We start from the raw sequence: 27,714 nt of genomic DNA on the forward strand, positions 1-27,714 counted from the left end.
GTGTGATTGTACTGCTCTGGCCGGGCTGCAGACCCACGACCTCTGGTATGGGAGACCAATGCACTAACTACTAGGCCAAAATCGCAGAGTTGCAGCGCTCGCACGTCTCTTAAGGTGTACGACGGGTGATGTTTACAAACTGCAAACTCAGTATTGTGTGGTGCAGTCCGCACCACCCTTTGGGGTTTTCAATTTCCAGAGCCTGGGCTGAGCTGAAAAAAAACATTTTTGTTTATTTGGCGCACACTGAACTGAAAGCTAACGGACGGTGAGGAAATATTTGCAGATTTTTACAAAACGTGTATTGCTGTAGAATCGCTTACTGCCCCTTTAAGATGCAGGAAATGTGGTCACAAGCTCTACACTGAGTGGCCATTTTATTAGGTACAAGGCAGAAATGTTTCAACATTGTTTTTGGTTTTTGCCAAGAATTTGTCAGACAGAATTGATTCACCTCTTTTTTCCATCATAAGGCAATATGGCTAGTTACAATTTAATATTGCTTTTGTATACTACTGCGGTACAATTTCGCAACCCGCCAACCCCATGAGTAGGGGACATAAATTATTGCATTCTGGACTGTAAACAACAAAACTATGCTTAGTTGTTTAGTTTTCCAATGAAAATCTTCTACAGTTACATTTTCATACAAGCTATTAGCTGATCTTCTGGATCTGTATGTGCGAGTTCTCTGTTCTCTTCGCTTTTGTTCTTTCCCCCATTGCTCCTCAAAATCACCTTTTCTTCCAGGTGAACCTTCATGTTGTTATACAAGTAGACGATTTCTACCCACCTTTACTTTTAGTCATCAAAGTCTGATGGAGCTTGTAATCAGTCTACTCTATTAATTTCCATTTCCACATGACAGTGTGGCACATCATTGCCAATACTTTTCAAGTCATTGGTACTATTTGGTTGCTAGAAATGTGCAACTGCATTGGAGGATTACAAGCAGAGCAAACATAATTTTTTAAACATGTCGTGTCCAGTGACTCCTCATTCATGTGACTTCTCTCTGTTAAAGAAGTGAGACGTCAAGGAGAAATGAATGGGTCTTTGGCCGCTAGCTGATGTTATTAGACAATAATGGAAATATGGCCAAGTCAGATTATTTTTCAGTGTCTATACAAACATCTCAAAATGCCAGAAACTCATCAACAAACTGTTTGGTGTTTGTTGACATCTTACTGTATGCAGTGTTTGGTGTTCCGTATTTGTAAAGGTCAGATTTGCATCTGTGCTTGAATCATGCATGACAAAATCACACACAGTACCACGGAAAATGCCTTAATGCATTAAACATATCAGACCTAATATTTAAGGATTTCAATAATTTTTCACACTTGTCATATGACATTTCCTTTGGCTCTACTGATGCATATTATATGTTAACCTGTAGATCTCTTCTCATATGCAGCAAAATACATCGTACTGTACAGGTGCTGCATTGCATTAATATTGCGTCCCGATTACACAGCAGACGTGTAAATGTATTTATTGTAGGCTATATGACATTTTGACAGGTGTTCACTGTTAAATACATATTTCATCACCACATGTCAAGGATGCTGCATAACTGTCACCTAATTGTGTGCTGTTGAATCACAGTACAGAATGTACATGTACAAATAGTCATGTGCTAACAGAGTAAATCACATTAAAGAACTCACAATTTACAGTACAGTATGACATATCTATGTACTACAGTATGGGCAATATGGATACCAAAGCGCAGGCCTGTTCTACATTCAAACCAGATAGCCTTTTTCATAAAAACAGCTGAAATTGCAGAATGAAAAACTTAAAACAAAATTTAATGGCAACAAAAACATTTTTTTTTTGTAATTTGTAATTGTTTGCTCTGGATTGTTGCTTCATTAATCACATTCACGAGTGTGAAAGTAATAACCCTTAAGACAAGTCAAATCCCATTGTTCATCACACTGCTCAAGACAGTGTGGAAGAGAGCCAACCACTGACTGATAAAGTGATTGCTGCCCACAGAATTATGGGACCTTCAGATTTAAACCACGTGTCATCAATTAAGCCAAGTAATGTATGAGATCTTAAGGATTATAACTTTTAGCTTTTTGGAATATACTGTAACTAAGTCATTGTTTGTTGTCCCAAATCATGTGCTCTTTGATATAGGCAGTAGAGTTGAAGGTTCCTGTGTGCTGTAACAGAGCAACACGGTCAGCCATCGCAGAAGTTTCCAATGGAAACTAGACACTTAACAGTAAACAACAGCTCACTCCATTGGAGAGGTAGGTAGAGACGACGTTGTGGCCCTTTGCAAAAATAATAAGTCTGCAGCAGTAGTGTTTTTTGTTTTTTTCCACCAACACATACTATTTGAATAATTCAGATTATCAAGAAAATATATAAATTCATTAGATTTCACAAATTACAGTAACAGGACAGAAGTACAAACCTCATAACACAATTATCTCCACTGTTAAAGTCATGCATCAGTGGAATATTTGTATAGACATTCTTCAAAAGGTATAGATGACCTATGTGCCATCTGACCAGTGTTGGTATTTGAAGAAATGACTCCAAGTCTAAACACAAAGTTTACATATACCTCAAGTCTCGTTTTCTGGAAAGCGTCTTTTTCTGCCAGTTGAGCTTCCTGTTCCTGTTTTACTGAAATAATAAAGAACAACATGGGGATACAAGGGTACAGCACCCAGACTGACAGTCGGTATTTGTGATGACTTGCTATTTGATGGAGCTGAAAAAAAAATGAAAATAGGACCTGCTTTCTTCTTCATGCCGATAACACAACATTAAACAGGGTGTGCATCACAGAATTCCTGCCTGAACCCCTGAGGCAGTGGAGGAGGAAAAAAACAAGACAAAACTAACACATTACAGTTCTTCTGAGTCACTGGGCATCATTGTCCATCCCCATAATGCATGGATGAAAGCACTTGAGAAGACTTTGTCCCCTAATTTTTTTATTTAATTTTATTTCTGCAGCACCCATACCTGCCTGGACTGGACTCATCAGCACTGGCACAATGTCATGCTTTATTTAAAATTCCAAAAAGCCACTCTGTTGGGCGGTTGATATCTATAGATATCTATGTGCAGATACAGTAAACATTTCTTTGAAAATCAATAATGTGTCCTAGCAAGTATCCAAACCTGACTGACCTGGTTTACAGTATGAGGAATATAGTTAATTGGACAAAATCATAATGTAGATGGCTGGGAACCGAATTGTCGGTTCATTATTGGGATATTGATGTGAAATTTGAATAATGCAACGCTGTGTGTGTCTAATAACCCCTCAACTCCACATTCTTATCAGTGCCAGTGGAGCCCTTGTTTGCCACAGGTCCAGCATACCAAAACATCACAAAAGTCTAGAGACAAACAACATCAACAATGAACCGACAACACGTGGATTCCATTCACATTTCAATGGAATAGCAATCAGGGTCACTCTAGTGTGGCAGCCTTCCAGCGCCTGTTCAAGACCTGAAAATCAAACAACAAATATCAATGTTAAGCCCCAGATTCAGAGAAGGATTTTGATACAGTATGACATTTTGTAACCTACATGCAGTAATGAACTAAAACACTAGGCCTAAACTAAATTTAGATTGCTGATATTAACCACATGATTTACAAAATTGCACATATCTCGCAGATCTCGCTTAAAGTGGCATTTACATGCAAGGTGTTTTTTTTCTGAAATGAATGATGAAGAACATTATCAGAAGCATGAATGGATACCCAACTCTCCTCTGTTGCTGTGACTGATCATTTCATGGTTGAAATAGCAAGTCACACATGTAGGTTTTATTAAAATACTTAGCTGTTTCTTTTTTTTGCACTTAAGCTTAATGTAATAATAACCGCAATTGGCCGATTGTAGTGTTTTTTTCGTGGTAGCTGCAGTTTTTTGTTTTTTTTCAATTTGACAAAATGACAAAGGTTTCAGTTTTTCATTGCAAATCACGTAGTGGAATGGTCTTAGAGTATGTACAGTAAACTCACACACTTTAAAGAGATTGATGAAATAGATGCTGAATGACAGATTGCATTGGGTTAGAGAAGTTGAGACCTTCAATCAAATCAGTTTTTAATATGTTCTGTCATTCAATCAGAAAAGTATGTCAAGAGCGACAGTTATGTAATTACCAATTGTAAATAAACACAGTAAACCTCTATCAAATTTCAAAGCTAAGCTAAGCTTAATATTACAAGCAAGATATAAGGGTTCATGTCTTGATATGTTTGTTTGAAATCATAAAGAAACTGTGTTCAAAAGAAACCATATTAGTGTGGACATAATCGCCAGCATTAAGTATAATTATTCTATTGGCATCAGTACTTTAAAAATCTAACCATTATATCCAGATTTCTGGAAATGCTTTGGCAGACATGTTTTCAAGTGTTAGATTCACTCTACCAGTGAAAGAAAGGCACTTGAACATTCTAACCGTCGGCTCGTGTGTATCTACTCTATACAAGGTCTTTTTTTTCTTCAAATAAAGGACATAATACTAATTCTGACTGCAATCATACACTTCCTAATAGCACTACTGAAAAGTTAAACACTTCTACTCCCTTTGAGGGGAAAATATGAAAGTTTCAGAGGCAATTCATTTTAACTGGAGAACATAATTCATTACATCATCAAATATTTCAGCCCAGAACCCATTAAGTCCACTAAGTAATTCAAAACACTGTGAGGCTCTTCATAAAACTGCATTTAGCCTCCACCTTGTCAAGTGGTTCACAATTACTCATTGGTGTGTGTGTGTGTGTGTGTGTGTGTGTGTGTGGGGGGGGGGGGGGGGGGGTGTTGAAGCACTTGTCAATCAATGGGGAATCACATAGGTTTGCAGATTTTGAGGAAATTACAACACATGGACAGTGAATAACCTCTGGCTACCTGAACATACTCCAATAAACACTTGGTGTATCTACATTCTCTTGGTTTGAGTCCTACCTCATTGATAGACAACTGTTTGACTACATCTCCCTTTTTTTGTGACCAACCCCCCCCCCTGTTTAAACTGTCGTACTTACTGTGCTATCTTGCAGTTGGTTGTTCGTACAAATCGTCCGGTATAGTGAATGTTACACCGGACTACATTGTTGGTAAAGTCTGATTCCAGTACCAAGAATTTGGGATTTACTTGGAGCTGGAGGCAAAAGAAGAAAGGAAAATTTTAATTGACAACAATCAACTAAATCTCAACAAACAGCTATTGGGCCAAATAATGCATCCAAAATAAATGTATCTGGGATAACTAACACTCAATGCAATTGTGAAAATATATATTTTTGTGTATTATACATCTTCCAACCATATTGACCAAATAAAATATGCATGGAAAATAGAAAGTTTGATGGATGGCGAACCAAGCGCCACTTAGCCATGAAATGCTGCAACTTCAAGAACTCTGGATAGCCAGCAACCGAACACCCTCCAAACCTTATAACTCTTTAAAAAACCCGGATCAATTTGTTTTGGTAGCTCAGACGTTGTACTCAAACTGCCTGTGTCCGTGCACATCAGACTCTCACTTTTAGTATGTAGTTTCCAGGTTGGATGTCTGTGATATCGATCCACTGGCAGTCGATATCGGCATTGTATGTATCATAGCATCCTGGGCTCAGACCCTGAAGAGACAAAGGAAGAAAATGTAGGAATAATAATCTGAGTCAAAAACAGTTGGAGTTTTAGGTAAGTGGTCAAAATAATAAGTTGCATCAAACATTGAAGCAGGCCAGGTCTTTAAGAGTGGCTAGATTGTAGATATTGGACTTTGTTGATAAAGCAGGCGATGTAAAGTGTATTAAATGTATTAAGTATTGTGGGTGACCATCAAAACAATTAACTAGTGTCACAATTCCTGCACGTTTCTGCTTGCTGTATTACCTGAGTGTGAGCGGTGCAGGCGTAGCGCTTCAGGTGACCAAAGTCGCAGGTGGTGTCCTCCAGACAGAAGCTGGCCTTGTGACCCTCTGCAACTTTACGGCCAGTGCTGACCTCCAGTAAATCATAATGGCTGAACTCATCCATACTGTGATAGTGCCTGTCGGGAACAGGCGAGGGACAAAAATGAAGAAAAATCAAAAGAGTCAAATCTTATCCGATAAGCAACAGTATTTAAACAGAAGTTACGTTCATCATGAATTATATTTCAACGACAGTGCCATTTGTGAGAAACAACATCAACAGTGTATTCAACCTGTTGAACTCATCTGTTAGCAGTCTTGTAAGCGACGTTGCACCTTGAATGAAAACATCATTAAATATGAAAGGACAGTGGATACTAAATAATGGCAACAATATGGTATTGCTGAAGCAAGACGTTAACACCCTAATGATGTATGAATGTTGTTAATTAGCTTGTGTCAGTCGGCAAAATCAAATGTGTTTCTGCATGTGTGTGTGTGTGTGTGCTTGGGGTTATTTTAAGGCATGCGGGTACATATTTGACTGAGCGTGTATACATAAAAATATACATGTGTGTGTGTGTGAGTATCATTGCAAGAGTGTATGCACTTTTAGTATGTTAGCCTGGTGTTTGCAGAGCTTTAGCAGCTCAGTGAAGCCTGGACGCACATCAGGACCATGATTATCTCAACTGAACTGGAGTGTGAACCAAGTCACCCTTAGTGAGTTACTCTGTCAATGATCTGGTCCATTTGACATCATTTGCAATATTAACTGCTCTATGGCTTGGACTTCTCCCGAATGTCGAAGCAATCTGCTGCTCTCTTTTCAAAAGCCTGCTCTGCACATACATGGTAACAAGTGCAGATTTGCATTGAGTACAGTGACAACATAATTCGGTGTTGACGGGGTCTTTTGGCCACAATTTGATGTCTTCAATTTTGGTTTAATACTCTTTAAAATAAAATTACGCCACAGTCTCTCTTTTGTTTTAAGCTCATCAACTTGGTTCAATTTCACTATGTAAAATAAACTTGACTGCAAATGTGAATTTAAAGATGTGTATACTGTCTGAGCAGCCCTGTTTGCCTGACTACAATCATTAATGTAGTCGGGTGTTCTGTGTACCATGTATTTGCATGTGTGCAGTACGGTAAGAAACTGTTCAGGTCAGCATATTACCCACTAACATGAGCAAACAATGCTTTTTCACTGTACAGATATTTCAGGTAAGAGAGATGCTGCTACAAACGGAGCGAATACAGGCACAAATCTAATAAAGCCGAGTGTCTGTAGAGGCAGTGGAAAAACCTCGGAATATGAAGCATGGCTGTCAGGTTACTGGCCAAGACGTAATTTGTCACAGGCACAACAAATACAGTATTTCAAGAGTGAGAATTCTTGTCTGTAGCTCAGATAGGAAAGTTTCTCCGGTATGTATGATCTTCCTTGTACATATATTTCAAAATGTCCACATATCAAAATCTATTGGAATGCAATTACAGTTGCTCAACAATAAATCCAACTTTTATGAAGCTCAGAAAGGTGAATATCTTAGGTCTATGGCCGTTCTGGAGAATTATTGTGCTGTGTGAAATTGCATTGAGCTGTTGTATTTCATTGCATCATACAATGTTTAAAATGTGTTGCTCAGTCCATATTGACAAAATACTTGAGTACAGCACACATAAGTATGTGACTAGTGTATCTACTTATGTCAGTCATTTTTAATAACAACATAAACTACCTCAGTGGTTTGAACGAGGCGAGTCACTGAATGCCAAATATTTGCATATGAGGTATGTGAACACACTATTATGACATATTTCTTTTTAATTAGAAACACCCTTTATTAGAATGCACATTTTCAGCTGCTAAGTAGGAAGTACTGGGAGTCCATTATTCACTGACTCATAATTTGCTCCATACAGTATACTGAAGGTATACTATAACAGTGTTGACTTTAGTTGGTATAGCAGGTGAGGTAAGCACTGGCTCTCCGACAGTCAGACAAACTCAGACTTTATAAATATTGCCCTTTCGCCTTACCTCATGGCCCATGTTTCAACATAGCAACAGCTTCAACTCCAACAGTCATTAAATTCTGTGAGATGTCTTGGAAGGAAAAGTGGGTACTTTCCACTGATGGAGCAAGTGACCATTCAAGGACTCATTCTTTCCACACAGGAGAGGCAACTAATTAGGAATGACTCTCAGGTAGAAACCTGTCTGCTGTTATCTGCGGGTAGAACACATCACCTTGTCTTCATTGAAATGAAAATGTGTGCATCCATGTCTATTCATAGGCTTCTATATACTATATGGGGCACATGGGTACACATTCATATTGAGTTTTCACAAACGTGTGTAAACCAGGACGGGAACTGAGTGGCCTGGAATTTGTGTTCCTGAGCCTGGCATTCATTTCAGTGGCAATTTTGAGATGATTATCTACGGTATGTGTGTGTGTGTGTGTGTGTGTGTCTGCGTCTGTGTGTGATTGAGAGTGGGAGGAGCTGGACTACGAGGTGCCTGGAAAGGTCCCCAGTCCTCCTTGGATTCCTGGATTCCCCCTCACTGACTATGTCAGCAATAGAGAATGCAGTGTTGGAAGAACACATTAACGATTTAACAAGAAAAGCTTGTAATCGTAATGTACAAAAAATCTAGGTCCTCTTAATAGTCGTGACTCATTTTCCACTTGTGTTGCAACAAACACACTCAAATACCACCTCCCTACGCCAGTAGGGTCTTTGAGAACTAACCAGCAGTGGATTTCCCTTCCATGAAATACAACCAGGATTTGAATATGTATGTTCAAGCACCTGCACAAACAGCAGCTATGATCTTTTTCATACAAAGATCACGTAGCTTAATAAAGTTGGCATATAAATAACGCGTAATTTGAAGAACTCTTTTATGAACATTTGTAAAATTAAAAAACAAAAGGTCAGTTGATGACTTCCATGCATCCAACAGAGATCAGCATAAGAATTTTGTTCTACATGGATTTCTGTCTCCTCATAGGGGTAAAAAAAAAATAAAATAAAACTGAATCCCGACATCTCCATGGCCCATGATACACAAGAGGATGCGGTTCCCTTCCCTTCTTCTAATACCCAAGTGTGAATGTAGTGAAAAGCAAAACTGTCAACTGACTGCAAAGCTTATTCAACAGAAATGTAGGGCAGGGAAGTTTATACTGTGAGGATCTGAGCAAGAGATTTTCTCCCGCCCAAAGAGATGTCTTTGTAACCAAACACTCTGTCCCGGTAACCCATATACTTTACCGGCTACGTGATCTGGTGTCACAGACTGACAGGAAAAATGGATTGGTTTGTCATTCTGATCACACCGGCCAGTGGAATGATTGCCTTGGCTTTCTGCCCCCTGGGAACCACTGTGTAAATGCAGACTGATGTCAGACAGCAACAACACTGCCAATCTCCTCGCGTTCAGTCAACATTCTTCCAAGATGAGGATAGTAGAGCAGAGCCTGGCACTATATAGCGTCAGTGGGCGGACTCGCTGCAATTGAGATAAGAGCCAGTCTACACGGGATATAATGTCACAAAACAATGACGATACCCTCTGAATCACCTCATCGGCAGTCCCCCTCGAGGCATTCGATCTAAGCCACTGCCGCCCAGCTAAACCAACTGAAATCTGTCCAGTGGGGAAGACACAGTGAGAAAACTGCTCTCTGAATTGGTCAGACCCACATCAGCTTTATAGCATCATTTTTCATGTAATGTGGAATTTAGAGCGTATTGACCCGTTGTTCTATTTCACGCACTCTTGACTCTCAAATGAACTCCATAGGTTTGACCCCTAGCCCCAACCCAGACCCCCCTCTCCTCTTTAGAGGAGCATAATGAAACACACTGTGTGCGTACACTCGCCTGGCCAACCGGGGCAAGTCAACAACAGTGTTCTACTTCAACAGAGGACTCTTACTGCCTTAAAACCCCACCACGAACCCAGGCATTTAAAATGTTTGCGCCGATGTTATGCCCATGGGGTGGGCCACCGCTGAGGAAATGACAACTGACCCCTATAATTTTCATGAACCACGACTACATCCAAACTCATTTGTTACTTAAGCGTTTTTTTTTTCCCCTCTGGTGTCCACCAGATATAATGAGGCCAACTGGGATTATGAGGTTGGGTTACATCCAGGCCCCCTGATGAGAAGGAGAGTACTGTGGGTCTTATATTGTACAAGGTCAGTTGGGTTTGAACTACATTTAAAAAACAGTTTTACAGTTTTTCAAAGGTGATCACCGTTGTCATGTGGTTTTCAGCAGTGGATCTCCGCTCACTGGTGACTGCCAGTGTAAGCTAAAAGACCACGACAGTCACCAGCCTGCGAACCAGATGAATTCTGGAAGCTCATTTCATTTGCTCTGCCAGATTCGGTCTGGATCCCCTCCATTGGGAAATGATTTCCTCAGGTTAAAAACATGATTCATTGCTCTCACTGGCTGTAGGTTGTAGGTCTATCCAATCGCGTCTGGAGGCATTTTGAACGGCGACCATTGGTAACGCCTCTTGGAAGTCGAAAAATGAGCCGAGAGGTCCCAGACTAATACGCATTTGAGTATTAGATGAGTATTAGTATTCAACAATATTATAACTCACAATTGTACCATTAACCACAGCTATGTCTGGGAGTTTACAACTTTTAGAACACACATTATAATCAAAACCAGCAACCACATCCATTTTATTACATTTGTGGGTGATGAACATATACCAGTCCATGTGTACGGACATAACAAATACACCGTGTAAGAATACGACCAAACATTAAAGTGTTTTCTAGCTCCCTGGTTAACACATCAGCCATTGTTGTGAGACTAAAGTCTGGCTGGATGAAATCTGTTTTGTATGAAGCACTTACTGATGACAGCTATGCCACTCCCAAGTATGACGTGGCCTGTTCGGCATGAAGTCGGCAGTGCCCTTGTTCTTCACTCTCTGTGGGAATCGCAGCAAGACCCTCACATCATAGTCACTGCTCTCAGGGCCATAGGCAGAGCTGAATGGCAGACAGAAGAAACAAACAGTAAAGCGGTGAGGGAAACTGCACAAGTAGCTGCAACAAGAATCTCGGCATGTCTGTTTCTCATAACTAAGACAAGGAAAGGCGGAAAAAAGAGCAGCAGGACTGTAAAGGCTTGGAGGCAAGAGAATATCTACTAAATAATTCATTCGACAGATTACAACCATCTCCCCACAGTTTCAACATGGATAGAGGGAACACTCACTTTTTTTGTGTGAAATAGGAGGCACAACACCACATTACCATTGAAGATCTAAGACGTTTGTCTTGTGACTGTTGACATTGAGTGTGTGGCAAATTACAACGGCCCATCTGTCGGTGATTGCTGCGAACTCAGACAGGATATGAAAGGGCTTTGAGGGATGGCTGTGCTTGTGATGGGAAGAGGGCAAATAGAGCAACCATGGGGACAGCACGCTTCCATTCAATAGTGTCCTTAGTGCAGAGAGAGTCAAAGGGCCCTTGGCCGGGGCTCAGGGGATGCTATCCACCTACACAGAGAAATGAAACTAATGGCAGCCTGTATCCCCGAAGGTGACCTGATGTTTGGTTTACTTACCTTGTGCTGTCGGTAAATTACTTCTTTCAGATGTTATTGCACCAAATGCGTATGATTCTGAAGGCTGTGTTGGAATTGTGGAAGGTTCACTCACTGTGTAACAGTAGCGATAAGGTGAAACACTTTATTAAAAAATGTCCTCACAAAATAATCAACATTTTGTTGAACCAAAGCAGGGTGCAATGGTGAATCTTTCACTTGAGTTCAAATATTTCAACTCAAGCTGGTCCAGCAAATTATGCAAAATTTGCATCTTTTCATTGACTTTGTAAATAATCTCACAGGAGGTAGATCGTGGGTCACAGCCTGCCATTGGGCGCCTATGTTACGCAGAATTTTTCTCAAAATTCCAGCGTGTTACTTTTTCACAATTCTATTCGCTTGATAGCAACCTCCATGATGGTAACTTACACAATGAAAGTGCTTTGATGAAAATTTGGATCTTGCCGCCACAGTGAACATACAAATTTTACTCTTTTTTTGTGTGGCTTATTCTTTTCATCGAACGACTTAGCTCGTCTTCCCAGGCGTAAAGGTTCCATGACAACAAGTTCTCCAATGACACTACTTTGCAGCGGCACCATTGACTCATCCTGGGCATAGACAAACCAAGATGATTGTGATTGATTAAAGAAACACAATCAAGCCTGAGCATATTTCCCCCATAGCAAAATGATAATTGGTGCAGCCAGACATTTCTCCACCACGCAGCGCGCGAATACAGTTTACCTAACTTGAGAGTCTTAGGTGGAACCAAACACTGAGCCACGATGCGGCCCTAAAGATGCTGCATAAATCATTACAATGAGAACATTTGACACCAACATGAAAACATAACCCTTTTGGGCAAGAACATTTTTGATCCTGCAACATGAGAATCAACCCACTGAAAAAGTAAAGAAACATATAAATAGATAAAAGCTAGCCAATATAGGACATCCAGAATGGGGTTTACCTTGACAGACATTTCTCCTCTGCAGCACAGCGAAGAGAATACATGTGGGCTCTCTGGATGTACGTGGAAGCCTGAACATAATTGGGATCAGGAACCAGGTCTGGCAAACCTGAAAAGACAGACAGACTGCTCACCCTTTATTGTCATATAGTGTCAGTTTCTTTCCAAAAAATTCCGGTGATTTCTCAAAAAAACAGGTGTCCTCATTTAAACACCTTATTAGAAGAATATTAATACATGTATAGTTAAAGGTCACGACAATGTATTTGTAGCACTGTTATCACGATTACATTTACAACTTAAGTAATCCAAATATATATATATATATATATATATATATAAAATATGTGTTTTCATGACAGGTCACCTTTTGATCTCTGCATTCCAGCCTGAAACTGGCAGGGAGCTGTTTTGAATATTTGTATTACTCGCGAAATATGTTGGTGCTGATGGAGGGTGTGAGGGGTAACGGTGCAGTGACAGGGCATGCAGTTCAAGACTGGGTCACTCTAGAAAAAGCCATTGGCTGCCAATCACTGTGCCTTCCAGATTATTATCATGCTTTTCTAATGAGATGCTTTTACTCAAATGCCTCTCAGACTGAGGTGAGTTAGGGGTGAGATAACACGATGGTGACATGTGGACGCCCAAAAACCGAAGGAACTCATTACCACATACACAGTCCGGTCATTTTCAATATTTACTCACTTTCTTGGCTAATATAATGTGAGCTTCCATGACAATATACTCTGAACATGCATGTGCCACTTCAGCTTAACCTATAACCTAAACATGGCATGGTTAGTCACACACTTGGGGTTATATCTGTTGGGGATAAAGCAAAACTTGGAAATATCCGAGCTCAAGTATCACAGTGGTGCTTGATCCAATGCAACCTGTGTTTTTCATAATTTGCGTTCTGCAAACAATTGACAGAGCCGAAGAGATGTGGAGGCATAGGTGATTCAAAAAGTGAGCCAAACGGAGACACAGACAAGGGAGAACGTGTGTGCCCGGGTAAAACAACAGTGACCTCACACTACTCCCTCACACTTCTCCTGTTTTTAAAGTGGGCCACTAACCCCGTCTGTCGGAAAAACCTGGGGAACAAGTAAAAAAATAGAAAAAGAATAACAGGCCTAACTTGTCTTTCTGTCTTGTTGCCAATAAAGGCCTTGCCAGCAGGAATCTCTGGCATGGCTTATCACCGCCCTCAGTTCTCACTCAGGAAGGCCAGAATGGTTTTAATGTGACATTGTCCAAGCAACTAACAGTCAAACGATTTTACTTCTAAGCCTGGAAGCATTAATAAAATCACAAAACGATGTACATCCTTTAACTTCTGTTGTCACTGAAAAACTATCATCTTTTCAGCTAACATGGAGGGGTTTATTTCTGGTCTGTTTATGGAAACCAGTTAGGAACTTTTTTTTTATCACTGCCCGCTTTTAGCAACCAGGTGATTTTTCCCGCCCAAGCTGCATATTTAAGTCAGGTCATTGCCTTTGCGGGCGTTGTATCAACATCACATCTGACAGCTCTCTCTGAGGAAGACGTCTAGGACGGAGTGACGCTTCACGGGGCTGAAAATGTAAACACTGTAAGACCAGTGTGAAACGCAGAGCTTTTCCAACAGCACTCTCGATTCCACCTCCACCCCCCCCCCCCCCCCCGCCCCCCAGAGAAAGCTTTGTTCTCTGCCCCCTAATCTTTTTGAAATGTGAAATTGGGTCTCTTTCATAGAGATACAATGTATTGAGAAAGCAAAGCTGATCAGCTCTCCACAGCACGTGACAGAGCCACACATTGCACTGTAAATGGGGCACAGAGAGTGAAACTGGATCTTCCCAGGCTTTGTATACCATATGATATAGCATAATAAAAGACACAAGGGCCTCCTCTCTCTTGTTACTCCAGCTTTAAGCGATTGACAGGTTTTAATACTGAAAATTCATTGAGGCTATTTCACAATCAAAAAGCACAGCGGCATCAATATGTTAAACTCTACTATCACAGCGTCACAGACAGTTAATAGGTTGTAATTTCTCTTGTGATAGACATTATTTTATCTTATCTATTTTCATGGATTTTAACCACTTGATATCTGGTGGTCAGTTGGAATATTATGAATGAATAATAGCATTAGTGAAGTCTCTTAATTTGAAGATATCTTGGTAAAACTACTGAGTGAAATAACTGTGGAGATGCCTTGCAGCTGCCTTGATGAATTACTTTGTACCAATTATGGTCTAATTACTCTAAAATATAACTGCTGCTGGCTTTGCCAGGGAGTATGCGAATAACAAAGAGTGAGATGAAATGACAATATGCTGTAAGATGCATAGATGGGGCAATATGCAGACTTTTTAGACCAATCTCTGCCATGACACTTCATTACTCACAAAACCACTACAACCCTGCAGCTTTACAAACTACAACACACTCACCGTCATCAAGGCCGCACAATGCAAGTCAGGTTCCTCTCTGGCAGCAACTTGGAAGTGCCCTTCATCACATTTATTTAAGTCAGACTGACTGTTGACCACAATCTGTTCTTTGTTAGTTTGCCATGTAGCGCAAAATAGGGATTTCAAGAGAAGAATGGCGGAGATGTAGGAGCACACCTTCCACTTATGCAGTCTTAGCACCACAACTGGTGCTTTGTGTAACTCATTTGCAACTAGAAATATGCATTGAAAGAAATGTATTGCCAATTGGATCACATTTTCTATTACATTACAACGACATGTTGTTAGTATAAAACTAAAATGTTTCAAGCCTTTACTGCCAGGACAGCAGTTAGCGTGAGGGGGAGGAGAGAGAGGGGAAGACACGCAGCAAAGGGTCGGGGTCGGAACCGAACCCACGGCGGCTGCAGGAGGACTCAAGCCTTAGCGAATGGAGCACTGGCACTACTTAGTGAGCTATCTGTTGCCCATGTATAAATGAAATGTAAAATGAAATATCACTGCCCTGCGCCACAATCCACCCCAGTCACTTCCCTGTCACTCTGGTGTGGTATATACATCCAGTACTTCATTCACTACAAAAAAACTTTGCCTCTGTATATAATACAAGCAATTTGTCTGTTTGTAATTTAGTAATATACAAACACAAATTTGTGGTAACAGGTTTGGTTTTGCACCGGATGACAAGTGCATGTTAATCGAGGTCAATGTCCCCTTGTAAACAGCTGTTTGTAAGGGGACTTATGACTGATGTCAAAGCCAGAGAAAAGACACCATTTTACACGGGATTGCATATTTGCTCAACACTTTGAATATACAGTACAAGTTTCCTGTGTGAGCGTTTGTCTGCTTGGAGAGTAAATCTCTATTCACAATTCTGTTAATAGGTTGCATGTGGAAACATTTGATGTATCAAAGCAATGAATGGGCAGTGGCTGTGCAAACATTTTCTAAACCCTTATCCAATTTGTGCTTATTTCTTTTATTTACTGACCACATGATGAAATAGACTGACTTTATTTGAATGATTTCTTGAGCAACTTGTTAATTCTGATACGTCAATGTAACTTCTAAACTTAACTCTCCGTGATCCACACAGCATTGTGTTTTTAAAAAGTGTGTCTGTATTAAACTAGACAACAATAGCTTTTACAATACTGGAATAGCTTCAGTCTGTGCCATCAAGCAATGCAATAAAAATATCAACTCTTCAACAGCTCCCAGTGGCTTAATCTTTTTCACAATGATTACTGAGAGCATCAAGGCAACTATGCATTAGTTGCCACTTTGTGCTGAAAAAATGGCTCATAGCTCTAAAGTGACTAATGAATGGTAGTTGCAAGACACAGCACACCGGAGATCTCTGCACAGTAAGGCAGATCATTGGGCAAAACGGAAAGTGAATCTGCATTATTAAGTGTCTGAGAGTTTCATTAGAGGTCCCCGTCTCCTCAGCTCAGACCAAACACAGCATCCAACAGTTGGAAGACGGACGGACGGACAGATGGACAGATAGATGTTTGGATTTAGTTGTCATTTTTTCCACTGCTATAAATGATAGACATACTGTAACTATACAAAATATATGATAAACTACTTCTAGATTCAAATAAACTGTCTGCTTTTTTACAAAAAACTTTTTGTAAGTCAGGGTTGTGCATGTTTTGACACTCCTTACCCGCCCCCCACCCCCCATAAATATTTCTTTGATTTCCTGCAGTTGAAGCAATGGACCCCATGTGTTACTGGGACTTTCCACGCTCTCCCTCTCCCTCAGAGAATGGTTAAGTACTGTATCCCCCTCCCTTGTTTCCTCTCTCATGTCCTCAAGCCCGAGAGGCAACCACTGCCCACCACCACCAGCACCCCCTGTCACCAGCCCCACTATGAGGTCACCACCACTATTACAAAACTCCACACGCCTCAAAAAACAGTCTTCTTTCTCGCAGCACAAAACCCCCCTCACGAAAACACAGTGGTTCTTGTGTGTGCTCTTTGCACATTGGCAGGGCTTGCTCAACACCTGGTTCCAATCAAAATACAAGTGGGAAAAGATGAACCGTGTGTCCACTTCACTTTGTTTGCAAACTGAATATGCGGCAGACTTTAAAGCATCTGTTCATTGTGATTACTTCAGATATCTTACATGAAAGAAGAATATTGAAGAAACATGGCTGTGTGTTTGAGGGGGTTGAGAGCTCTCTACAGCCCCTTGGGTTTTACATATTTTAAATTCAGATGTCCAGCAAAAACAGAGATCACATAGTGATGTTTTCATTTTTCTTCTTCAAAGACAGAAACACTTTGGGTGAATGCCTACGAGTGAACTCACTCCTCTTTTCCACTGGGAAATATTTTAGGTTCTTCATTACACATTCCTCAAAATCTGCATCAACTGTCATTGCTCTCGTGTGTCACAGCCTCTCCTAATATTATCAAGATTTGGCCAAACTTCCTGTACAAAATGGGAAATAATGGATACATTGTGTTAGTTCGCAAACATCCAAGCAGCTTACTGTACCTCTCTGTTCTGGTCGGTAAACACTCCCGACGTTCATACTGGGGTTCTCAACGGCAGAGTTTGGAGAATTTCTACCTGAAGGAATGGGCTGCAGGAAAGGGGCCTGGGGTTGTCCAAATGGAGGAAATTGCTCATACTGAGGGCTCCCAATTGGTTGCCCGGCTGTTCCTGTCCTATCCACTATCATAGATGTAGCCTGGTTGGGATTGGGGACAGGGACGGCAGGAGCAGTGTCCCCATTGTAGAGACTGTGGGTGTATCTGCGGTCCAGACCATCTGTAAATGGTGGTTGGGCAGCATGTGCGGGCACTGCAGGATTGGGCCCGAAGCTGTAGGACTGGAAGTAACGGTAGCTATCATCAGTAAAATCAGAGGGAGAGCCTGGGAGCACTGGCACCACACCACCTCCATACCCTCCTCCCGTATAAGCCTGGCCAGCACTGTATCCTCCACCGCCGTATCCTCCACCGACAACAGGCTGAAAGGGAGGCTCATAGCTCCTGACGGGTCCCTCCACAAAACCAGGGTCGTAAGGTGCTGGTTGGAAGGGAGGCTGTTGAGGAAATGGGTACTGTGGGTAGGGCGGTGAATTATAAGAGGACGAAGAGAAAGATGATGATGATGATGATGATGATGAAGAGCCTGTGGATGGCCTGAAGCGAGTGGCAGATGATCCCTGGAACTGGCTACCACCTGTGCTGCCTGCGGTTTGTCTCCAATTATCAGGTACTTGCCCAAAGCCAAAAGGATGTCTTGCCTGCCCTCGGACAGTCTCAGAGGATCCTCTTGAAGGGGCCTGTCGTCGAACATTGCCTCCCTGAGGTCTGCCTGATGAGCGTGGACGAGAATCCGCTACAACCACCCTGGGACCTCGGTCCTGGGTCCCCGCTCGAGCAGGGACATATTCAGCTCCGCTGTTAAGCAGGCTAAACACTCGGCCATTGTTCTCCCACTGAATCACCTGCCTCCATGGCGTGGCAGAGCCGTCCTGCCCCTGTCCCTGGCTTTGCCCCTCCGTCTGTGCAGCATCTTGAGCCTGCCCTGAGCCCAGCAGGGCGAATACCAAACATCCCACAACAATAGGCAACATACTGGTTCCACATACACCGCAGCTCACCACACAGGAAAAAAAACCCTCCCAGTCCACCAAAGGCTAAAACTCAAACCACCTGTAGGTCTGTCAATAAAACATGTGGATCCTCCTCCCACAGCTTTGTTGTGAGTGTTGAGGCAGATGAAGGGTTGAGAAGTAAGCCTGTGGTTGAGTGCATCTGCAGGGCTTCACTGCCTGCAGTAGGCAAGGATGAATGTGCAGTCAGGAGCAATCACACCCAGGAGAGTGAAAGTGGGCTTCAGAAGACCCACTGGTGGTGTTACCGTCTGTTAGTGCAATGAGAAAATGTCCTGACTTCTTGTCGGTCTGCTGGCTCGCCTGTCAGTAGATTGAGCATTGCTCTCTGCCTTCTGAAAAGAAGTGCCTATGCACTGCAAGCTCCTATTTGCCTGATTGCTTACAATGGGCTGTGAAAAAATCTCAAACTTTTTTCCTTTTTTTTTTTTTTTTTTACAGTGGTCCCACATGGCCCTAGTGCTAGTGATGTTTCCCGGCCTGCAGCAGCCAGGGCTCCAGAGTCAACATCACATCTGTAAAGTCAGTCATATTGTATAAAACAAGTCATGTTCGATGTTGGGAATTTTTTTGCCATCTTGTCCAAGTATACATTGACATTGTAGACTTGATTTTTTTATCACGTGTTTCAAACGCTTGTTATCTTGTTGCTTTTCCTTTAAACCTTTAACAATCGGATTAAACATGTGCAGATGGGAAATTACCTAATTGGTAACAGGGGCCTGTCACAGGGCGCAACTGATGCTATTCAACAGCATCTTTTTAAGTGTGAGACATAACATAAAGCACTTTTGAGGTATGGTAAGTCATGATTTTGCACATACTATGAGCAATAATCATAATATAGGGTCTGGTAATATGACCTCATATAAATTAAATAATATGAATACCCTTCAAAGCAATTCTCTGTTTATGTGGTGGATATGTTGGGAAATGTGTTCTGTACACCCCACCCCAAAAAATATCAAACTGTGGCCAATTAGGTAAGTGTTCAAAGCCCTCCTCCCACCAAAAACACACACAAACACACATCCCCACCTCACTCCACCCCTCATTCCCCTCGCTTCTTGTACTACACTGAATGCACAAAAGCCATGCATACATACCTAGCTCCCCAGCAAAACAACACTGTGTGTGTTGTTGTCTGTGAATACTATCAAAGCACTGTGGCACTCTGGCACCCTCATTTACACACATGTTCCGAGAGAAAAGTCATTAGTGAGCACAATTCAGGCGGGATTTTAAACAGCTCGGTTACTGTTGGCCCTGATAGCGTGCATGTGGACAGATTCGGGTCTCACCAACGTTATCAAAGTCAGCAGTCTGTGAGGTATTTTCCTTGGAATGGCTCACACGGGCAACAGCCACAGACCAAAGACAGGACAACAGACATGGAGGGCTGTAGCAGTCTGTATTCACGTTGTCTCCTGAAACAGTGTCCCAAAAAAACAACTCCTACCCGCACAAACAATCAGTAGAGTGCATGAATGTTGATATGATCTCTATATGCAGTTTACATCATATCTGGCTCTACTACCCTGAGGAGTTTCCCATATACTCCCAAATTATGACTCAAAACTCATTTAGAAAAGATGGACACATTCATGAGTAAAGATAAAGTAATTCTAACAACTTTACATTGCATCTTTTTTATGTTTAAATACAAGGATTTTCAAGTGGTCTATTAAAATGTTACATCACGGAAACAGTGCGATCATTTGGGTAAAATCTACATAGTGTCAGCCTAATAATGAAATGCATCCTGCTCTTACAAAATATTAGAAAGTGAAATGTTTTTGCTTTGCATAATATGACCATGAGGTCAAGATAACAATTTCTAGGACCACTTTAAGGTTTGTACCGTATATTTAGCATTGACAGTATTTACTCTACCACTTGCATTTATTCTATTGTCAAGTGACAGGCTGGTTTACTGAATCCTCTTTTTTGTTTTTACTGATTTCATTTTCCCCACCCTCTTGCAGTGCGTGTAGATGTTTTAGTGATACCTTCAGAGGAGAATTTTCTTCAAAGTGACACAAAATGGAGAAATTCCTTGTGGAAGGACAGTGTCAAATTCTTCTAAGCGTACACTGTCCCACTTTGTTGAGTGCTTTTTTAAAGTCAGGATACTTTCTTCTGCTCCTTTTTTAGGAGGATGAGTCTTGTTTTCATCTTACTCCTCGCATTTGTCTTACATGCCCTCAGACTTTGCTGTGGTTAAATTAGGCTTGAGGTGTTTTTTTTCCCTAATTACAAATTGATCCCAGGGGGATTTTCCTCCGAGACAGAAGTTGCTGCTTTAAAGAGGAAGACCAACAGTTCCTTGAAACTCTGTCACTGAAACATTCCACAGAGATTAGACTAAGTTGTGAGGCAAGGTTGGTTGTTTTTTGTGCGACTGCTGTGTGCGTGCATCTCCTGTCTGCTAGAAACACCATGTACCCTGTGAAGTAGGGAGAAAGAACGCATTGATCTGAGTGACTATGCAGCACAGGAGGAAAGCCCAGGGAGTGGGCGTCCTGCTGAGAGCAACCTATAGCTGCAGAGCTAAAGATGCTCTTATATACCAAAATCTACATTCATCCTCTGGGCCAATGTAGATAAAAGATACAAGCGCATGTGATGTTGCCACTTACTTATCCGTGTTTATAGTCCAGACTTCTATTGAATTAAATTTTGTTTCATTATTAAATACAATTACAGTGGAAATAACATTGTGGCCTTATTCTGCATTTGATAGAGGCATGGGAAGTATTGATATTTTTTTTTAAACCTGAAAACAGGCACTAAACATAATCTTGTGATAGATCCTTTTAAAATTTTTTTTTTTTTATCTGGCCCCATACTGCATTATTTTGTACCCCCAAAAAAGCCTGGTCTCTAAAGAAACATGGTTTTGCATAGTGCACAGTGCAGCTGACAAGGCAAGATGACATGAAGAGGAGAGAGGAATATGGGGGAAAAAAATATCAACTTTGCAGCTGTCACATGTTGCAAAACCTGCGTTTTACAGTATATTTACGTTGATCCTTACTTATTCCAAAAATTAAGGTTAACTGATACACAAATGAGAAAAAGAAAATACAAAAGCAGTATCGGTTACCAATTTAGAACATCTCTTCTTCTGCACTTCTGTACTCTTTGTGTTCCAGGATTTAGAATGGGAAAAAAACGCAGCTACAGTTCAGCAAAAGTGAAGTTAAAAACGATTCTTCTGTGATGACTCGATTTGTGTATTCAATGTCAGACATGACGATAAACCACTTGCTGAAGCTGGTTAAAGATTTGACACATTCAGCATGTTGTTGTCCTGCAGCTTCCCTCATCTGTAATCTGGTGGAAAAACATTCAAAGATTGCTGTGGCTGCATTTTCTATGGAACATTGCCAGTTATTTTCGCAAATGTTAAGCAATGTTTGAATAGGTCAGTTAAAGTAAATACGCACATGGGCACATAAAATACAAGACGACGAAAGCAATAGTAGCATTTGCAAAAATAGCCAGACTCATATATCATTATTCAAGCCCAAGCTGGTTAACACTGTGGTGGTAAAGATGAACCACAATCTGTATCTTTTACTCCTTTATCTGCTTCACACTGTACATTAGCTCTAATATATGGATCTTTGACTCCCAATGGAGGAGATACAGTACAACAACTGAGGTTGGAGATTGCAAGTACATGTGTTCATACTGTTGAAGCAGGCAGCCTTTGAAGTATCCACCTGCTTTCCATCAATTACATGGCTCTGGATCAGATACCAGGAGACGGAAACAGTAAAAATGCTTCCAATCGTTAAGGTAATTCTCTTTTTCTTTCGCCCACTTATTTGGAACATATATGTAAAGCATAGTTACACAACGATCAGGACTCTTTTATGAGAACCGGAATGCATGCTGGGAATATGAGCAACGAGCAAAGTTCAATAATAAAGTTACAGTAAAAGACGCAGCCAAGAAGATTAGGCTCTTGTGAGACACACCTGCTTCATAGTGCACATTATAGCAAAATACATAATTTTGCACATGTGCCAGGAGGAAAAGCCCCAGTGTTCCATGAAGTATTCTCATGTCTTTGTCAATTAAAGTGGGTTTCCGACTCCCTCCTCACGAAGATGTAAGCGCCAAGACTGTCTTAATTGTTCCCAGTGGGATCGTTTTGGACACAATAGTGCTGCTTATGTCATTTCCATTCTTCTGGTAAGCAATTGGATCATAGGGGAGGAGCACAAGAATGAGCAACAATAAGTGGGGCATCCATATCCAATTTACACTTTTTGATGGCATGACAGGAAGCCATAAAAAAAAAATATTCATATGTCTGTGATATTTTCCTTTAATCATGAATATAACTGATTGAAGACAGACACGTTGCCTCACTCCATGAAATCACTAATGAAAGCACCAAGTTAACAGAACCCCTTAAAATACTGGTGAGATTATTCCGTCCCTGGATGCCACTGACCTAATGAAGTGTAAATCAGGCGATAAGGATGAATGAGGGAGGACACAGAGAGATGATTACCTAAAAGGTACTGTAAGTTGCCATGATAATGGCTCCCGTCCCCACAGTGTAGTGACATCAGAGTGTTGTGATTGATATTAAACTGTGGTTTAGGTTTGTCAGGGGAACCGAGAGCTGTTGGGGAAATGTGTGCTCGATCGTTGCTGCTGAGCATGTCACACTGATGGAAAACAGGCTCATTAGGAAAACATGTGATTGAGCAAAGCATACAGCAGATACACATTAACACGCACAGATGCATGGCTCATGAATTCATTCACTGATAATACTGTAGATAGTGTGCACAGACTTTATCATTCCTTTTGTGCGTCGTCCATAAGTGAGCCAGACATGATGAGTTACAGGCACTTTCACATCCGTCGTAAGTATACAAATGTCCAGAAGGACCTTTAGATGGTCGTTTTCACTCCTCACACACTGCGGCAGAACTTAGGGGGAGGGTTTCACTCTGCTCATCTGATCTGCCTGTGCGAGTTCGCGACCTGTAACCCTTATCTCAGATGCAAACTTCAGAGGCACGGGCTAATTTGAGCTCGGATCCCGTACGCCGGTGGCCTTTTGCACGCGCCGCTCAACCTCCAGGGAAGGACGCGGAGGCAACACACAATCTAAATCAGAGATTATAATGCAAACAGCCCTGTGGGGCTCACTAATGACTAAGGTGAGCCCGAGATGCGGCTCCAACTCTGCTTTGGAATATCAATTAGGTCTCTCAGGGACACGGAGATGGAAGGAAGTGACTGGCATAGTAAGTGACTACCGCTTGTCTGTGGGCACCTCCAGCACACGCTGTGCATGGCGGCGACTGCCGGAAGATATTGAGCAAAAGAGGAAAAGAGGGAAAACAAAGTAAAAAAAAAAAAAAAAAAAGAAGAAAATGGGTAAGGTGGTGTGGGTGGGGGCATGTGATGCAAGAGGGAGAATTCCATTACCATGTGCTTCCCAAAGAAAGGGGAGCCTGCACATTTGTCGGAGCAGCCTTTTCAATTAGCTCCAGAAAGCCACAGCTGGTCTCCGGAGAGTCACCTCGACAGATGTGCCGTGTGCCGTTGCCTCCACACCCCAGAGAACCACCCTTCCTGTGTTCTCTCTCCCTCTCCCAACTCTCTCCTCCCCCCTTTGTTGCATTCTCCAGACAACACAACAGGGTCCTGGTAATCTGATCCCGGCTGAGCCGGGAATACACTGCACAGAGACAGACAACAGGCTGAATCGGAGATCCTCCGCTTGATATTGTTCAAGGAGAAAGAGTCATCCGCGGCGCTCCTCTGTACAGACGCGGAGGCGGGCACACTCAAACACACCCACATTCAGAATGATGTGCAAAAATAATGGAAAAGCCGACGCGCACTGGATTCAAGGCGGCGTGGAGTGAATTATGTCGTTGAGGGCTGGGTAAAGTTATGACGCCTTTTACTGTGATGCTCAACTTGTGCTAATAGCAGTTTAAGCACTGGAAAATGTATTTCATTTTAAAACAAGGGGGCATGATGTCAGACAGAGGTAGACGCACTCTGGCTTCTTACTTCTGTCGTGCGACTGTTGATTTTGCCAGCAGAAATCCGCCTCCAGCCTACTTTTTAATTATTTTATTCTAATGTAACCCCGTTTTCACTTTTAACGGTACAAAAATATTCCGTAACTAACCAATACGTCTCATATCTGAGAGTGTAAAGTCCCATTAATTGAATCCACTAAGATTCACAACCGAGCAGCTAATGTTACCCACAAACAAATGCTGCATCATCAGGTAGAACGTTAGATCAATATATCCCGTTGTATGAAATGGCAAAAGGGAGAAGGACGAGGTCACTCTTGATATAAAAATTTAGCAGATTATTCCTCCTTGTTTTTTTCAACATGAAATTGTCTCCCCACCCCACCCCACCCTACTCCTCCCTCTCCCCCTCCCTCCCCTCACGCAGACAGAGTGATTGATCTGATACGCCATTGAGTCCGATGACATTATGCAGTTCTCACTGATAAGAGGATAGCGAAACAACTATTTTCTTTCCCCTTATCTCTTCCGAGAGGCTGTGTTTCTAAAAGGAGAACCGGCCTCCATGGCCAGATATCATTATTCATTTTGATCTGAGGCCTTCAGTACTGATTACATTTTACAGGCTCCAGAAATTTCACGCCAACGGTCAGCACCGATGCTGTTGCTCGCTCTTCGTTTCTGAGGGATACAATCCGAAATATAACGTGAAACCCGGTCACACAAGAGGAGAAGTTTGCACAGAAATTTGAAGCATCTAAATCATGTTTGGTCAGGTGTTGAATGTTGAGCTGCTTCCTGAAATTCCACCTTTAAAAGCTTGTCTTGTTTAAAGTCGGGGGTGAGGACGGCGAGTGTGGGAACTCGAGCTTCATCACACCCTCGCAACCGGAGTAGGAAGCGGTCAAAGTATTAACGGATTGAAAGCAATTTTGTGTCTATCATTATCATGATTACACCAATGGAAATAAACTTCACGACAAAGATACGCCACGACGGAGTCAGTCTACTGCTAATGCAGCGAAATTAAACCACATGATACAACAAAATACAATTTCACATTGAAGACCCAAAATAAGAACATGTGGAATCAATCTTAAACTAATAGATGCTGGAGAGTCCCAACAGGATCACAGACTATCACTGTTACATGTACTGCAGTCAGAGGCCAATGCATAAGTGTGTTTTTCAAGCCTTTATTTATCCTGGGAGGGCTGTGCTGAGAACATGTGCGCTTTCGCAATAACGCCCTGCTCCACAGTCAAATGCAGTCATGCCTAAAAACTGCCCCGTCCACTGGGCAGCTCCACTAAAAGGTCTGGAGCCTTGCCCGAGAGCACTGCAGTCGGGGCGGAGGTTGGTGCTTCGCACTGAAAAACGTAATGTATGTAATAAATATTTCACAAACACATGCTGCCTTGAACCAGTGGAAAAGGCCGAGGATTCCTGTAATGCACGCTGCCGTGCGGGGTCAATGCCAAAGCGCTTCGGCGAGAAGAAAGAGAGTGCGAGCGCTGTGCAAACCTCCGCGGCAGAGGCCGAGCCAAAGAATGACTGGAATATTTGCTCTGGGCTGCCTGATTTAGTGTTGTGGCATTTTGGATTAAGACGGGCAGGTTAAAACACTTCCCAGGCATTTCCTCTTGATTACACTGTTGACGTATTAATGTTGGCTGCCAGACAGACCAGTGCACATGACCTATAGCAGAGATGAGGACGTGAGGTCGTGCTCTCTCTCCTTTTCTGTCCTCCACTGTGAAGGATCCTAAGGATGGAAGGATCCCCCCCTTTTATCCTTTCATTTTGTGTATTTTCTATTTTGGGAATAGTGTCAGAATAGTGGTGAATTGCAGTAAAGTAAATACAAATGACTTTATTATTTGTCGTGACAAGACAAATGGACACAGCTCTGGTCAAAAACTCCTTTATGAAACCCTCAGCTTTGGGGGAAAGCTGAGTGATGGAGAAAGAACGTTTAGTAGTCTTGTGTGGTTTCGTGTTTCCAGACATTACTGGTGCATTGGAATGCACCTCGGCATTAACTTTCCCCTCACAGCCTCATCTAAACTGACACGGACGTCAACAAATGACTGCCCTCTTGTGGGTCTCTTTATGGGTAAATGCACAGCACAGCACTACACCGAGACACTCATGCTCCCTTCACATCTACAAATGTTTGACAAGGCAAAGCCGTGTGCATTTTATTGATTTCCAGCAATTTTGAAAAGCATAATGTGCTCCAGCAGCTTTTATCGGTGTCCACAATCTCCACCTTACACATGTCAATGCATGTGGCCTTAGTGCACACATGCATTTATCTGGTTTGGGTCAACAGGAAAATACATATTAGTTGTGATATAGATAATCTCAAACAAGTGACAGAATAACTAGCATCGTTTTGGATTTGAAGCCCTGGTAATGCATAACTCTCATATAGATTAAAAATTGCACTGTTTTTGTCCTTTTTTTGTTGGTGAAAGTAAAACACATACACGTGATTGATTGATCGATCAAATGGTGCAGCTCATCTGGATGTGTGGATGACGACAAACGCTGACGCTTTTCACTGTCAATTTTTATGTGATAATAAATTTAATTTACTGTTTGCTACTGTATGTTAACCTCAGTGCGGAGAAGGCTGACTACTTCAGCACTTCTCAACACCTATTAGTTTTATTGCGTATGAGCTTCCCTCGATGGGCACGGTGGACCTGGAATGCTTCTTTGCCAGACCTTTCTACTCTTTTAACTATTTTGAGTCCAAGTCTGAAGTTTTGGATTTAATAAAACAAAACAAAAACAAAAACAATTGTATCAAAATATTGCTGAGAGATCAGTGTGCTTTTGCGAATTTGCATTTTAAATCTTTAATAAAAGCACAGTTTAACAGTGAACCAGTGATTAGCCATGACCCCAGTTTTCTAAATGAGAGAGATATTGAAAAGTTAGAACATTTCAGAATTGAAGGACCAACTGCCAGCATTTGGTGCAAGATCAGGATTCTTTGTGCAACTTCATTGTGCCCTTTGCAGGAGGTGGGAATCCTCAACCAAATGATAAATATA

At 41.7% G+C, this 27,714-nt stretch overlaps 1 protein-coding gene across 4 annotated transcripts in view; it reads right to left on the reverse strand.

Moving 5' to 3' along the window:
- Window positions 1-1,479: 1,479 nt before the first annotated feature.
- Window positions 1,480-27,714, reverse strand: part of loxl1 (lysyl oxidase-like 1) — a 200,334-nt gene continuing 174,099 nt past the window's right edge. For 3 of the 4 annotated variants that reach the window (XM_047331647.1, XM_047331646.1, XM_047331645.1), the window contains 6 exons: window positions 12,506-12,614; window positions 10,830-10,967; window positions 5,906-6,062; window positions 5,551-5,646; window positions 5,050-5,165; window positions 1,480-3,489 (listed from right to left, as the gene is read on the reverse strand). In XM_047331647.1, the coding sequence (XP_047187603.1) occupies window positions 3,483-3,489; window positions 5,050-5,165; window positions 5,551-5,646; window positions 5,906-6,062; window positions 10,830-10,967; window positions 12,506-12,614 (623 nt within the window). In that variant the 3' untranslated portion in view covers window positions 1,480-3,482. Of the gene's footprint in view, window positions 3,490-5,049; window positions 5,166-5,550; window positions 5,647-5,905; window positions 6,063-10,829; window positions 10,968-12,505; window positions 12,615-17,494; window positions 19,104-27,714 lie in introns of those variants that run through there. The other variant, XM_035628786.2, reaches the window with a different exon arrangement.

This window comes from Scophthalmus maximus, chromosome 4, assembly GCF_022379125.1.
Source record: "Scophthalmus maximus strain ysfricsl-2021 chromosome 4, ASM2237912v1, whole genome shotgun sequence".
Lineage (NCBI taxonomy): Eukaryota > Metazoa > Chordata > Actinopteri > Pleuronectiformes > Scophthalmidae > Scophthalmus > Scophthalmus maximus.